At 39.8% G+C, this 16,046-nt stretch overlaps 1 protein-coding gene across 2 annotated transcripts in view; it reads left to right on the top strand.

The window, feature by feature from the left end:
- The window catches only part of prkd1 (protein kinase D1), a gene marked incomplete at both ends in the record, with an annotated part of 47,961 nt that overhangs the window by 6,772 nt on the left and 25,143 nt on the right, over nt 1–16,046 (top strand). Inside the window, 8 exons of one of the 2 annotated variants that reach the window (XM_079286902.1) lie at nt 5,253–5,391; nt 11,127–11,258; nt 11,380–11,549; nt 12,354–12,377; nt 12,771–12,981; nt 14,010–14,087; nt 14,285–14,474; nt 14,556–14,679. In XM_079286902.1, coding sequence (XP_079143028.1) covers nt 5,253–5,391; nt 11,127–11,258; nt 11,380–11,549; nt 12,354–12,377; nt 12,771–12,981; nt 14,010–14,087; nt 14,285–14,474; nt 14,556–14,679 — 1,068 coding nt within the window. The remainder of the gene's footprint in view (nt 1–5,252; nt 5,392–11,126; nt 11,259–11,379; nt 11,550–12,353; nt 12,378–12,770; nt 12,982–14,009; nt 14,088–14,284; nt 14,475–14,555; nt 14,680–16,046) is intronic. The other variant, XM_079286903.1, reaches the window with a different exon arrangement.

The raw sequence follows: 16,046 nt of genomic DNA, 5'->3' as shown, positions 1-16,046 counted from the left end.
ACTGATATATATTGTCTTCTTTGACCAGAAACCATGAAAAACACATTTGCACTGACTTTGCTTTCATGCACCAAATAATCAGGATTGTTCCACTTATTCCGGAAAAAGACAAGATTCCTCCTAAACCAGTCCTTTTAATTCCAGTGCCGGGCTGTTTATATGGCTAATGAAAAATAATATTTCACAGATATTCTAGTTTTCATGCAGCTGTATGAAACATGCAGGGTGTGACTCGTTTAAATATCTTACATTTTCTCTTTCATGATGTTTAAAAGTAGGTGATTCCCCTTTCGACCAGAAATGTTAACCAAAACATGGTTTGGTAAAAATAAGTTTGTTTGTGATGTAACTGTCGTTACTTAAAGTTACGAGTAGGAGCTTATTTAGTGTTGATTCTGTTGGTCCCTGTGGACTAAAGTGGTAGTCTCAGTCCTGGTTCTGGTTCTCCCGTGCCTCCCTTCCCTCCAGCGGCTCCAGCAATACGTCCTGGGTCTCCAGCAGCGTGGTGTTGGTGTCGGCTCCCAGAGAGGAGAAGCTCTGCTCCTGGAGGAGGAGGAGGAGGAGACGCTGCTGCCGGGAGCTGACCTCTCCTCCTCCCTCCGGGTCTGGGTCTGTCCACGGTAGACCGGTCTCTGCTGGAGGATCTGGGTCTGTCCACGGTGGACCGGTCTCTGCTGGAGGATCTGGGTCTGTCCACGGTGGACCGGTCTCTGCTGGAGGATCCGGGTCTGTCCACGGTGGACCGGTCTCTGCTGGAGGATCGGGGTCTGTCCGCGGTGGACCGGTCTCTGCTGGAGGATCTGGGTCTGTCCACGGTGGACCGGTCTCTGCTGGAGGATCTGGGTCTGTCCATGGTGGACCGGTCTCTGCTGGAGTCTGAGCTGAAGGAGTTTCTGGTGAACCTGCATGATGTCATCTGGTTTCACCAGAATCCGACCCGGTGGCTCCGATGACGAGCATTAAGAATAACTATAGAAACAGACCATCTTCTCTCTGATTGTCTCTTTACTGATGGAGGTCTGATAGAGGATCAGGACTACACTGAGACTGGATCAGGACCAGTTTAAAGTTCCTCACAGTAACTTTAGGTAAAAAAATAATGTAACAAAACTACATTCAGTCAATGTTGACTTGGTTTCACATGGTCTACAGGGTGAAAGTCCAGTGTTTGTGTGGTGTAATCAGTCACTACAGATACCAGATAAATGCAGTAAAAAGTACAACGTATATAAAGAAGTATGAAGTGGAAATACTTCAAACTCTGTCTCATGTCAATATTTTATTAATCTATGAACGCAGAGAGCTTACATCTTTATTCATGCACACACATTTAAACACAGATATAAAACGATCTGCTGCCATCACTGGTGATGTCACTAAATAATGATCACACACACACACACTTCTATCACGCAGCATGTCCTGTCGTCATGGTGATTCATGTCCTGGTCCATTAGGTGTTCTAAGCGAGGACCGGTACATCTTCTCCTGCTTGGATGATTTCCACGTTGAAGTCAAATGATTCTGTTTCTTTTCTTTAAAGTCAGACAAAAACCCACATTTGGGGAATCTTCTTCTTCTTGTTTTTATCCAGCTGCAGTCACGACGTGTTCCAGAGCGTTTACCGGAGTTCATGCTGTTGATATAATCAGTGTTTCTGAAGCCTGTTTCACACATTAGACCTACAGTCAATAAACCTTTTTTGTTTGTTCACAGTAGGCAGGACAAGCACAGGTGGAGCTAATAACATTAACGATGACATGGTTCCAACACGTGTCCCAGTGAGCCAGCGCTCACAACAAAAGCAGCGACCTGGAACTGGATAATCTAAGTCAATGTTATTGATTACACCAGTGCTTTTCCTGCAGAGAGAGAGAGAGAGAAAAGGTCAGTTAGTGGTCTTTAATTCTGTCTTTTACACTCAATCTGTCCACAAATGTCTGTCAAAGAATTCATAAATGAATCTGTTGCTTTAAAGCATCAGTAATGTTTAGTAAAAAAACGGTTTCATGGTGTTAACCCTCATTTAACGTCATCTTTTCTGCAGCCTAATGAAATGCCCCGACCATGGTACCTCGCTCTCGTTCTGACGATCATCACAGATGTGTTGCTCACAATTATTACATTATCAAGGGAATAAATAGAGTGTGTCCCCTCGACGCCTGGATAACGAGTTTACTGCGTCCTTTCAGATTGTTGTAATGCGTCAGCGATCGCTTCAGTTTGTCACTTGCTTAGCAATAGTTAAACGTACATGGATACGGAAATTAGTAACTAATTAACACAATGCAAAGCGCTGGAACGACGCAATCTATGTTCACAAAATTTTCAAATGCTATTTTATCACTAAATTCACTTTACACAGAATATATATATATTTATATATATATATATATATATTTGTTTTTAATATATATATTAATATATATTATTTATATTAAAATACATAAATATCCATCAAAAAATGTGGACACCATCGTCCTACATAGCCAGCCAGTCGAAAAGACCAATTAAATAAACCCTCGATAAGAGATTCTATTGGCTCACAGAAGCTAGTGGAACTGAGGGAAGACAGGAAGTGACATCAGGACTTCGGATGTCTATATGACAGAGCTATCAATACATAATTCACTTCATGCTCTGATCGGAAACATCATTTTTGTTTGAGACATCTAGTGAGTGACAAGTTGTCACAATCAGCTGAGCCTCTGGCTTCCATGACTCCAATACCCACAATGCCTTGCGGGCAGTCGGGGAGCTGCGGCTTAATAAATGCTACAGTACATTCAGTGCGGAAAGTATTGAACTGAATTAAATGGAGAGAGATGGAGGAGAGGAATCAGCCTTGAGTTCTTGCTGCCATGACAACAAGAGTAATACTGCTGCTATGGTGACACCAAACACACACACACACACACACATGAAGATGCATCTATGAAGTGTATTGTTGAGGATCTCATTGAGAGGCAGAGAGAGAGAGAGCGAGAGAGAGAGAGAGAGAGGTGAAGGCCTAATGAGTGAGGCAAGTGAAGAGTCTCCTCTTCGTCATGTTTGACAGCCTTTTCTGCCTCCTTTTCTCTCCTGGTCATGCTCCTTTCTCCGTCCTGTCCCTCATCATATCCCAGAATGCAGCATCTATAGTATTTAGTATACAAACAACAGAAAAATCCTCTTCAGTATGCTTTCGACCAGTTTACCTCGCTTACCGTGTCCCACAGTTTTTACAATTTTTTAATGCTATTTTATCAAAAAATTCACTTTTCACAGATTTTATGAGGAGGGAAATGTATATTTTGAATATTGCAAGTTTTACAAAAAAATGTATCCTAAATTAGCTCCAACGTTTCTGGAGTTGAGAAGCTCCACAAACTGGTGCAACATTTAGTTAGCACCTACCAGGGTAGCTAGCTAGCTGTAGCTCTAATGCCACGTTGAAAAAGCTGTTTGAGCAACTTCTGTCGAGAATCTCTTTTTATTACAGTCTCCCATTGTTTGTATCATTTCACAATGAGCTGGTACAATAAATGCTTTAAGGGGTGGGGAAGCTAAACCGCGCAGTATTTTATAAAGCAAACAAACATTGGTCATGAACAAAAACATCCAAAGCTGAATAAGTTGTATTTTTTTATAATATTGTAGTATAATGAGTTATTTTTTTGTCCAGTGCTTTAGGAGCACGTTTAAATAGCAGTCTTTATCTTCCATTGTTGTTTTGCACTTGTAGACTAAATGTAGGATGTGATGGGTAGAAATAATAATTAAAAAGTGAACATAGCGGTTGTGGCAATATTACCGTTAATGCGACAGCCCTAATCAGAACTTTTATTTTTGTCTTTCCTCTCATTAATCATCTCGTGACTCTTTTGAGGGGCCCGACCCTTAGGTTTGGAACCACTGGACTAAACTGAATTAATCAATGTATTGCTGTTGGCTGCTCAAGGTAGTCACCACAAACAAATATACTAATAAGTTTCATATTTACTGTTCATTGGTCTGGTAGTAAACTTTGTGAGTACCGGTATTGGTCCGCTGGCCAGAGGTTGGGAACCATATATGTGCAACATCACACATTTCAACGATTTTTTTTATTATTTCTAGTACAGCCGTTGGGATATTTGGTCAATTTATAATCATTTCATTAGTAATGAAGGATATTCTTCTTGTGTGTTTAATGGTTCACTGATGTCGTGTATGTGGTGTTTCTTTAGTTAAAGTGTGTGTGTGTGTGTGTGTGTGTGTATGTGTGTGTGTGTGTGTGCATGGTCGATAGGAGTCTCAGCGGTGCTCTCCAGTTGGTCGATGTGTTGCTCATTTCAGCGACTCCTCATCGATCCACAACATAACAGCAAACTGCACCTTTAACTTCCTGTGGTTTTCACTCCACAGTTGCAGTAATATTCTATGAAAATACCTTTAAAGTACATTTTCAATCTATTTTAGTTTTTTTCGAAATGAGCAGAAACAAAAGTCCCCACTTGGTTGGAGTATTTTGTGGGTCCACTGTTGGAAAGGTAGGAATGTATGTGTGTGTGTGTACTCTCATACTTGTGTCTTTGTGAGGACCAATTTGAACAGTTGGAGTTTAGATTATGACCTCAGTTTCACCTCATGTTTCGTCTGTCATGGAGATCAGTGGCTGTCAGCTTTAACACATGATACCAATTTTGACAATATCTATGGCAGAAAAAAGCATCAAAACTCCACTTGCAGTATAAAATTATAGATATCAATTTCTAAGTTGTATTAAATCCTGTCAATATAATTAATTTACAAAACATAGAATAAAACTGTCAGGCTATCATTTAATTAATTTGATTGGATCATCGCTGTCATGAGTTTTCATTTAATTATCTGAAGTTGATGACATGAACGCGGTGCATCGGTTTGACAGAGTTTACTCTCTGTTAAATTTACAACATTAGTGTATTCATTTATTCTGTCCTGATGATAATTTGAATGATTTATTCATCTGCTGATGGACATCAAAGCTCATTGTTTTTTTTCCTTGTCTTTCTCTCTCTTCAATTTAGATTTGCTTTATTGTCATCAACATTTTTCACGTTTAACAAAAAGGAACAGAAATCACTTGTCATAAGAACAATAAAAGTGTGACATTATTACCCCTAAATAAAAAATGTGTCTTTGAGGCTACAGCAGGAAGCTTTGTCTCTACCTGTAGATGTTCGAAGAACTGACACTATATTTTTCTCTGGCTGCTGCTTGAAAATCTTTTTCCTCTGTCTCTTCGTCAGATTCCAGAGTGTGTTTTCTACGGGATGTATGAGAAGATTCTGCTGTTTCGTCATGACCAGACGTCAGACAACGTGCTGCAGCTGCTGCGCTCGGCCTCCCAGATCCAGGAGGGCGACCTGGTGGAGGCCGTGCTGTCAGGTAGGAGAGGCTGGATGGTGACATCACAGATGGGAGGGGCTACAATGTCAGGTCATTATTGGAGTTTGTTCGGCCAGTTGTGAACGCAGTAATTGTACTCTGGTGGGGACCAAAACAACCGAATCCTGATCAGAAGAAGGCATATAAATAGCAAATCATTTTAAGAACATTCCCTGTGTCATTTTATGTCACCTTGTTACCGTAAAAATGGCCGCAGTTAAGTTTAAGAAACAAAAAAACTCAGTTAGGCTTAGGAAAAACATCATGGATGGGCTTAAAATAAGTTTAGATAAACACATATCAGCACATAAACGTTTAAGACCGTAAAAGTATATTTTCTATTTATTTTTCTCTAAATTACCAGGAACAGAGTGTGGAGGTCCACTTTTAGTTAAGTGTGAATGTATGTGTGTGTCAGTGTTCTTATACTCGTCTTAGTGAGGAACAAGTTAAACAATTAAAGTTTGGAGAATGACTTCAGATGTGTTTTAAAATCTCACCTGTTTTTGACCGTCAATGGCTGTGAGCTTCAAGACATTGAATTTTGACTCCTATGAAGTAGTATGTCATTATGTACACAGACAATCAAATTATATATTGTCATATGCACAACAATTACAGAAACACCATTGTTTGCAGTAAAAATAAAATCCGTCAGTAAATAAAATAAATCAAATAGAATCTAAGACATAAAATAGTGTAGAAGTAAAATAAAGGGATACCATTTCAAATAAAAAATAAAAGAAATATTTGTTGTCATTTACTAATTACAAAGTTAATGTAGTAATTTGTGTAATGAGGAATAATAAGTATATACTGTGGGGGCGACTGTGGCTAAGTGGATAGCAGGGCCGTCCTTCAATCAGAGGATCGGCGGTTCGATCCCCGGCTCAGGCTCCACTAGTCGCATGTCGATGTGTCCTTGAGCAAGATACTTAGCCCCAAAATTGCTCCTGTCGCTGTGCCTACGGTGTGATAGAATCTGAATTGTAAGTCGCTTTCGATAAAAGCGTCTGCTACATGACTGTAATGTAAAAAATGTAATGATTCAAGAATGTGATATTAAGAATGAGTGCAATGTGTGAAAATAACGACCCAAGACAGGGTTCTGGGTAAAAGTAGTTCCAAACCAAAGAAAGCCTCTTGCAGGTATCGACTCTCGTTAGTTAGTTTCGTCGACATGTAAAAACTATTTTGGTAAACTTTTTTGACAGGACGATGAACAACTAAAAGAATCCAGATGTGAATAAAAGTGATTTTCGATCTCGTGATTGCTGCCGTCTGCCAGACTCGTCTGTCTGGCTGCCGTCCAGCTCAGGACTCAGGTGTTCAAGCTACATTACGCTAACGGCCCGACAGCTGCTGCTTCCCAATTTCCTGCTTCTCTGTCAACACCCAGTACAGTGTGTGTGTGCGCGTGTACATTTGCATTTGCTGTTCATTTTAATGAATGTGTTTGCATTTTTGGATTTCAACGATCTATTTCTCTATTTAGGTTTTTACAACTTTGGTTTTGTTTAAATTTGTTCCCATTGTTCATATTATAACAAAGCATTTTTCTCAAAAAGTTGAATGAATTGTATCTGCTAAATATTCTGGATAATGTTCCAGTGCTGGCTTCCACAGGAGAAAAGTAAGCGCTTGATCTTCTTCTGATAGATGCTTTTAAGGAAGTAATGGCTGGAGTTAAAAAACTGGAAGAAATTTAAAGCACTAAAAGACGATGATCAAGTAAAAAATATTTAAAGGGTTATTCTTATGATTATTTTTTAGATTTGTATGTCATAGCTTTACAGTGGTGATGTTTTAAAATCTAAACATTAAAATGTTGCTCCAAATACGTATGTTTCAGTCAAAATCTTATTTTCCCTTCTAAAAATCATTTTCTCACTTGACTTTACAGCTTTATGCATGATGACGTTCCTAAATATATATAAATATACAACATTTGTAATATATACAACATTGCAAAGCAGGATTTTCGTCAATGGAGTCTTATGACTTTGATTAGAGCGATATAACGTTTTATTACTTTCCGTCAGTAACGGCTGTTTGACAGCATAATAAAGTGGGTGAAAATATTGTAAATATATCGTACACTAATACACCAATACAGACTTCTTTTTAAAGTTTCTAAAATAGTATTCTGTTGCTGCCATCCACAGCTGCCTATAGCTCTCTCTTTAAAGACACAAACTCCATTGACAAAAATAGAAATGTTACCTCACAGAACACGCAAGTATACATACAACCCGACAAATCCAAAATAACCCTCATTAGTTGACGGTGATAACCCAACTCCCTGCTTACTGCTAACGGCTGATTAGTCGACCTTCAAGTTTCAGATCAAATTGAAATACTAAAAGGAGTTGAAGTGGCAGTTGAAACTCAATTACTGAAAGAATATGAAGTGGCAAAGGAATTTTGAACACTGAATGAAATTAAAGTATTAGTTAGTGTACAGCGCCGAGTTTGAAACACTAAAAGGAGTACTTAATACCTCTGGATTATTTCCCTCTTCCTCTTCCTCACCCCCCCCCCCCTCCACCTCCTTCCTCCTCTGACACTTAGTAAAAAACACTTTTGTTAACAGCTCTCTGTCAGTCCCGGCGACAGCTCCAAGTGTGGAGGAAACAAACAGGAAATTGACTTTGTACGGTGTAACAAGGAGCTCCAGCCAAAAGAGCTGATTGGTCACAAAAAAAACATCCTGATAATTCCCCAAACACTCATCCAGACAGGTTTTTATTGGCTGTGATTTTAACCAGAGCTAGTTAATAAACTGTGTTGTTTCCTCCAGTTTTCTTTTAATCAGCTAAAATTAAAGTTGTTTACAATCCACAAAGAACCCAGAGGATGATGGGATTTCAGAGCTCCACTGTACCTTCCCTTTGATTTATTGATTTCATTAAAGTTTGTTATGAAGACAAACACTACAATTAAATTTTAGGCAAATAAAAAAAGATCCCATGTGACACTAGAAGTTAACATTGATTCATTTTACATTCAACAGGCTACGTAAGTTACATTCCCTTATTTTAACCCAAACCTTCTTCTTCACAGAGTTATTGAGCTGAACAGCTAAAACATGAATGTTGTTATCATTGTTATCATCGCTGCTGGTTTAGTTTCTCCACCCGCAGTGTTTGTTTTGTGGTTGTGGGTTAACAAGCCACCACGCTCCTTAACGCATTTAATTCCATCACAGAGAAAACACACACACACAGACACACACACACACACGTCATTTTCTGAAGCATATAATAACAGTTTGGGAGCTTGTTCAGACTTCCAAACGTATGTTGGCCCTCCAAACAAAAGGCGTAAACAATAATTTGAATAAATGGAGGTAATTTCCTGCTGCAGAATGTCTAATCAGAGCTGTATTCTACTGGAGGACCACAGCACAGGGCGAGTGTGTGTGTGTGTGTGTGTGTGTGTGTGTGTGTGTGTGTGAAAGGCGAGAGAGATTTCAGAAATACATACAGAGAGGGAGAGAGAAGAAAAACGATATCCCAAACTACCCATCATGCCTTGCCAAGCCCGCTGGCCAACCAAACAAACAGTGGGTCCATCTGCGCCCGCTGAGAGCCTCTCATACCTCCAAAACATTTACCAAATACCCGCTAACAACCCATTCATTACTCTTTGTCTCCGTTCTGTTTATCTCCCGCCCCTCATCTCGCTCTCTCTCTCTCCGTCTCCGGCTAGTTAAAGAAACTCTGGTGACACATTTTCAACATTTTTCAGACTCAAACCAGCCACCAACCAAGTATAGTGTGTGTTTCACAGCCTGATATCTTCATTGAAACACACCAATGAGTCTCACTGTTAACATATCCTCATCTCATCAACGGTTTGCAATGACGTCTTACGAAAACGTTACTCCTCGTTTTTTCTGCATTCACCTGCTCGTTACATGAATACAATCTTTTCGAAATAATGAAACACCCCGCCCCCCACAGAAGAGGTCTAATCAGGGACAACAAGTGAAGATATATGTGAAGTGAAGATGCTGTACAGGTGCACAATGGGCCTTCAAATAACATTTAATATTTGGCAAATTTGGATTTTCTTTCCAAATTTATGGGGGGATTTTTGAAAAGAAACCAACAGAAAGTTAAAAGAATTGAATAATTTAGATAACAGTGCAGAAACTAAAGTATCTCAGGGGCACTAATATATGATAATTCAAACAATGCCCAGCTGACGAGCCCTGTTTCACAAAAAGAATAACAAAATGCTGCATTTTTCATGTAAAACCCATCACAAACTTAAATTATGATAAACCGTCATCTGTCACCAAGTCGCAATTTGAAACTCTACTCTACTAAAAAAGAGCAGCTGTTCATGAATCAGGAAAGTATTTATCACAAACTGCTGTAAAACTCATCAAACCAGTGTATTCTTTAAACCAGATGTTTTGTCCTTCATTAAAACCGAAATGTGACTCCATTGCTTGTCATTGGTTCGTCTTTATTTCTCGTTTAACTTGGTGAAAACTTGTAAACTTTTTTCAGTAAAATTGAGATATCGGCGTTCACTGTGTAACCCCTCAGGCCGGCCGGTCGATTCCCTCTCTGGTGTTGTGGGTTCGTCAGCGGGAGTTCTGGTTGCTGCCGGAGTGCCCCCCCACTGAGTTTTTGTGAAAACAGCTGGAGGATGTTTGGGCTCAGATGGCTGTTATGGCCGCCGGCCCAGTCGGACCAGATCAGCAGCTGCTCGACTTCCAGCCGATTTAAAAGAAAATAATTTAGAAAATGTGGAAAAGAAAACTCCCTTTAGAATAATACATTATATTATTCATTATACTTGGAAGTGAACATTACTGCACTGTTGTTCTGCTGTTAACTTTTTGTTCGCTTTGTTTTTAATGTTGGCAAAAATAAATTTTCATGGAATATTGATTTCAGCATGTGTTCGCAAATGAATCTCAAAACTGAAAACAAATGTGTGAAAGCGGTTCTCCGTCCCCGATGTTTCTGATAAACTGTTGATTGATCAATTAATTGACTAGTGGAATAACACTTATATAACCTCAGCTCATATAAGTGCCATTAAGACTGAGATTTATAAGACCTGAGTACATAACAATGTGTAACTATATACTGCAAACACATTTGTGCATTTATACATTTTACTTCAGCTGATCCTTCAACTCTTTTCACTGCTTACACATCCGGACACTATCTGTCAGTTTGTACATTTGAACTGATGTTTTGAATCCTTTCAGTGTTCACAATGACACGTCCTATCCTGTCATAACGTTACCTTAATTCCCACTTCAACTCCTTTCACCTGTTACACATCAACTGACATGTCAAATCATTTCAGTGCCTACGCGTCATGTTTACACTTCAACTGACAGTTGAAACTTTCTTTTCAGTTCATACTTCAACTCCATTAATGCTTTTTCAAGTGACACTTTCAAGTGACTCCTTTTCGATGCTAACATCTCAAATAAAACTCTAAATGAATTCAGCACTTCCACTTTTAACTGCCACTTCAACTTCTTCTCATGAGTAGAACTCAACTTTAAATACCTCAACTTTATCATACAAATCCATTTCAAAAGCTCAGAACATTCAAATTTTCAAGACTTTCAATCTGTTTTAAATATTTAACCTAACTGATTAGAGAAATGATTGCTTGGTTCAATCGGCCTTCTTTCCTGACACAAAGAACCGGCTCACTGGTTGTTGAAATTATTTGTATCCAAACATCTTTTTTTGCAGCTTCAGCCACAGTGGAGGACTTCCAGATCCGTCCACACTGTCTGTTCGTCCACTCGTACCGAGCTCCGGCCTTCTGCGATCACTGTGGAGAGATGCTGTGGGGACTCGTTCGTCAGGGACTCAAATGTGAAGGTACTAAACCTACTGATGAAGCTCATGAGGCTCTAAAGAAGATTTAAAAAAAAATCTGTTCTCACATTTTTGTTGATTTATGTATCGACAAATGAATCTGCTATTGTCTGTTTCTGATCAGGCTGCGGTCTGAACTATCACAAGCGTTGTGCCTTTAAGATCCCCAACAACTGCAGTGGAGTGAGGCGGCGGCGCTCGTCCAACGTCTCCCTAACGGGGGGGCTGGTAAACCTGGGTCGCCCCCTCTCAGCTGAGCCCTCACCCCCCTTCTACACCGACGATGCTTTACTGGTCAGTGGATTATATACATCCTGAACATGTCTCTATGATTTATTTCTTTAGTTTTGAAAGACTCGTCTCGTTTAGAAGTCCAAGAACCAACACCTGATACAAGTAGCCAGCAGTCTGAGTCTCTAGTCCAAGCTAACAAGTTCTTAATTATGTACTTGATGATGATTGATGCACGCTACAAGATGGAGGCTAAAGCTAACAGATCCCAGGCTAAAGTCCAAGTACCGTGCAGAGTATAGAAAACAGCATTGTTCTTGTATTTCAGGGTTGAGCCCTCACATTATAGATCGATCTGTCCAGTAAATACGTTCATGCTCAATCAGACTTGCTTTGTTCTGGCCTACATCTGTTTGGATGCTTACTATAGAGGAACAAAAAGAGAGATTCACGTTTTCGTCTTTGTATTTTCAAACTGTGTGTTTCACTTTAAAAATGAGGACTAACTGGCCAACTTTTGTGTTTTTGGTATTTTGAAAGGTATATGAATCACACAGATATATACAGACTTTCTTACTACAGCTAGACTTGGTTGTGTTCTGGCAGAGGACCAATCAGGAGTCAGTTCTGCTCCTCATATCACTGCCAGATGTGGCTCAATGATGTTTGACTTGCAGTCAGATGGGTCACACAAATAACAAAAAAAGGGAATCTTATAATCGTTTGTTAAAGAACAACAATTCTAGCTTTGAGATGCTGAAATCAGCTGACTGTTCACTGAAAAGTAAAATAACATCTGTCAATTTTTGATGAGAACATTAAAACCCCACTCTAAATATCTTTCTTTTGTTCTCTTTGATTGTCTAGTCTCCGGTCAGTCCCAGCATGGAGGTAAGTTTCACCACTTTCATCCAGAATAATAATCCCCAGAATAATAATTTATTCCCTCCAATAATGTTCAAACTAACTGCATCACCCATCTCTCTATTTGACTATCACTGTTTTTAGCATAAACATGCTTCAATGTCCTGAAATAACACAGATTTTTGATTTAAACTTTTGGTTGGAGGACACCTGTGGGTTTAAAGGCTAAGAAGAGTTAGTTATAAATCGTGTCAAATCAAGAACATCTTTTTTTCATCTGGAACATTTTCTCAGCATCAAAGCAAATAAGCCAAGTTGCCTGTGAATAAATCTACTCCTCTAAATGTATTTTTTTGGTTGAACATGTCCCAACAAGTCATGACCACTCCTCCACACTGGTCTCCTGATCTTTGTCTCCAGCAGAAGAACCAATTAGATTACTTCCCCGGTCGAGAGCGGCGCTCCAGCTCCCAGTCGTACATCGGCCGTCCCATCGAACTCGACAAGATCTTTCTGTCAAAGGTCAAAGTTCCTCACACCTTCCTGATCCACTCGTATACCCGACCCACCGTCTGCCAGCACTGCAAGAAGCTGCTGAAAGGCCTCTTCAGACAGGGCCTGCAGTGTAAAGGTGAGTATCTTTAAAACTTTTATACATTTGTTTAAATAATCCCTGGTCAGGTAAACGCTGCAGTGAGCGTAACAGTTGCAATATAAAAATATTTTGACAAAAGAAACACCATCTGGTAATTTATCTTCGTCCAGGCGGCAACATCCAGTTCTTTAAAGTGAAGTCAAAGCTTCATGTCTTAAACCTGCATTCTCTCTAATGTCCATCAGGGGGCGACTCCTCTGGTTGTATTAATTTAGTAAATTATGGTTCATTTAGAGTCAAATAGACCATAAAGCAGGGTGTGCTTCAGGGCGGGGCTACACAGTGATTGGCAGGTCTCTACCAGAGACGTATATGGCATCTCTACATCACACCTCCTCAGTCCTAATATGGTTACCTGTTCACTGGTTGCCAAAATCTAAGACGGTGTTGGCCGCAATCCAAGATGGCATCGGCGAAACGCCAAACTTAAGGCTTCAAAAGTGGTGACGTAACGACGACTACGTCCACTTCTTATATCCACAAATATAGACTGCTATGTCTTTGTCTCAGCAGTAGAGTGGAGCTACCACTCTGCGGGCCGTTCCTGTTCCTGCTTCTTGGGCATTTAACTTTATTGTCCCCTCTGTGCGGATAATCATGGCCCGTATGTCTCCCAGTGCCAATTTATCCGCTGCCGTGAGTTAAGAAAGTAAAGTTTTTCTGGAGGGTTTTTCCTCTGGGGAGCAGGAATGTGAACAGGGGATATCATGGATATCTGACTGCTAGTTGTTAAGACAAATCATCAAATACTTAGTCAGTGGTCCTTGGCATCAGAGATCGGCGCACCAAGCGTTAGTTTTCAACATGTCAGAACGGTGTGTCAAAACATCCTTTCAAAATACATTTAAATTGCATGTTTGTCCTTCCACTGCAAATCTTTCCTGTTGGTTTAAAAACATTGCATTATTTCCTGGTTTCTGAATAAATGGCATTTTGTCCAACAAATGTCGGACTGTAACCTTCTGGAACCTAATGGCTGCTCTCCTTCCTTGTTTCTCCCTCAGATTGTAAATTTAACTGTCATAAACGATGTGCTCCCAAAGTGCCAAACAACTGCCTGGGAGAAGTTTCCAAAAATGGAGGCAAGTTTCAACAGACACACACACACCTGATGGTAGCGATACTTTATATACGAAGAACTACAGCATAACTACATAAACAAACCTTAATGCTACGACCAAGTCTTCATGTCCTCACTTTGATGGTCTACAACATCTGGTCCTCACAACGGTAGAAACATGAAACTACACATCCAGGTGTGTGTGTGTTTGTTTCGTAGAGCTCCTGAGCCCGGGGGCGGAGTCAGACGTCATGGTGGAGGGTTGCCTTGACGACCACGATGTCGATCAAGGTGGCGACGACATAGACGAAGCGCTGACATCAGAGGGGGGTCTCATGCTGGAGGCGGGGCCAAGCGACCTCTGCGACCTGCATGACCCCGACCTGGACGAGTCCAACCCGGCCATCAGGTACAGAAACACACACACATACACACACACAGAAACACACACACTGATGTGTGAGATTGACTTTTGTCCCACCCCCTGCAGCCCGTCCACCAGTAACAACATCCCTCTCATGCGAGTCGTTCAGTCTGTCAAACACACAAAGAGGAAGACGAGCAACGTGATGAAGGAGGGCTGGATGGTCCACTACACCAGCAAGGACACTCTGGTACATCTACCTGTTTATACGTCTACCTGTCTGCTTGTTACTTTGTTTGTTTATCTGTCTTCACTACCTTTTAATAATTTAGTGTATCCATGACTTGAATTGTTAATTCAAGAACATTTTTTAAAACTAGATGTCTTCAACTTAAAACTATTTAAATAACAGTTATTATTGTCTGCCAGTTTACGAAGAGTGAACCATGAATAAACAGCAAGAAAATGCTAAATAACAATAATTAACTGGCAAAGTTGTTGTATGGAAAGTATTTATGAGCAGATTGTGGTAGAAATTTGACAAACAATTTAATTTTAATAAAGTTTTCAAAGTGAGTGAGACCGGCTGGTCTGAAGTGAACGTTGATTTATTTGTTACAGAATTTACATAATTCAGTAACAGCACTTCCATGGTTATTTTAACCCAAACCTCAATCTTTTCCTAAACTTATATAAGTAGTTTTGATGACTAAACATAACTAAGTTGTTTCCTGTGAAGAAGAAAGTTTTTTTTTTAAAGACTGTATTCATGTAACGAGTTGAAATTGACACATGTTGCTGGAAAAACGCATGGAAAATTACAACTAACTTTTCATAAGATATCATACAAACCATATAAGTATTTGGGACTTATAAGAATGAAATGAAACTTTCAGGGAGGGAGTCCTGAGTGTTCAGTGTGACGAGTCGTGGAGGCCCCAAACTGTTCATCCATGAGGGGCCAGGACAGAGTGTCCCGGACTGAGTTCATCTGTGTTCACTGACATCACTGCAGAAATTTCACTACTAGAACTGAACTGCTGCTGCTCACACTGTTTGATTGGCTGTTGAGGAGTTGATTAAATATCATCGAATGATCTTTAAAGATCATTCGTATTATTCAGTTTAAATATTGAGCATAAATATAGGTGATTACATAGTCTGTAAACATAATTACGTTCACAATCTGCCCTCCACTGATTTTATGTATTTATGTTGTTGGTTTTTGTTGTCATGTCAAACAGGACGAGATCTTTTGTTATAAATAAACATAAACATGCTGATTACCTCTGTGCAATGAAAATGGATAAATTAATTAGAAACAACACATTAAACAGTAAAGTATTATTTAGATTTTTGCAGACTTCTACCCAGACGTTCCCGGAGGTTTTTTTAAACAAAAGTGTAATAAAATATGTATTGTTTTCAGTCAGATGAGGTGTTGCTGCTCTGCATCTTTCAGCTCTGTGTGAAAGTTGAAACAAGTTTTTTGTGATTCTGTTAAATGACGTCAGCGTTTCTCTTCCCCTTCTCTCTGTTCACTTTCCTCTGGACATCCTTTTTTCCCTTTTTCCTCTCACCCTCTCTGTCTCTCTCCTCGCCTGCTGTCTCATCTGA

Source organism: Melanostigma gelatinosum (genome assembly GCF_949748355.1).
Source record: "Melanostigma gelatinosum genome assembly, chromosome: 16".
Taxonomy (NCBI): Eukaryota; Metazoa; Chordata; class Actinopteri; order Perciformes; family Zoarcidae; genus Melanostigma; species Melanostigma gelatinosum.
The sequence above is the reverse complement of the archived record's forward strand: the minus strand, read 5'-3'. Positions and strand labels throughout refer to the sequence as shown.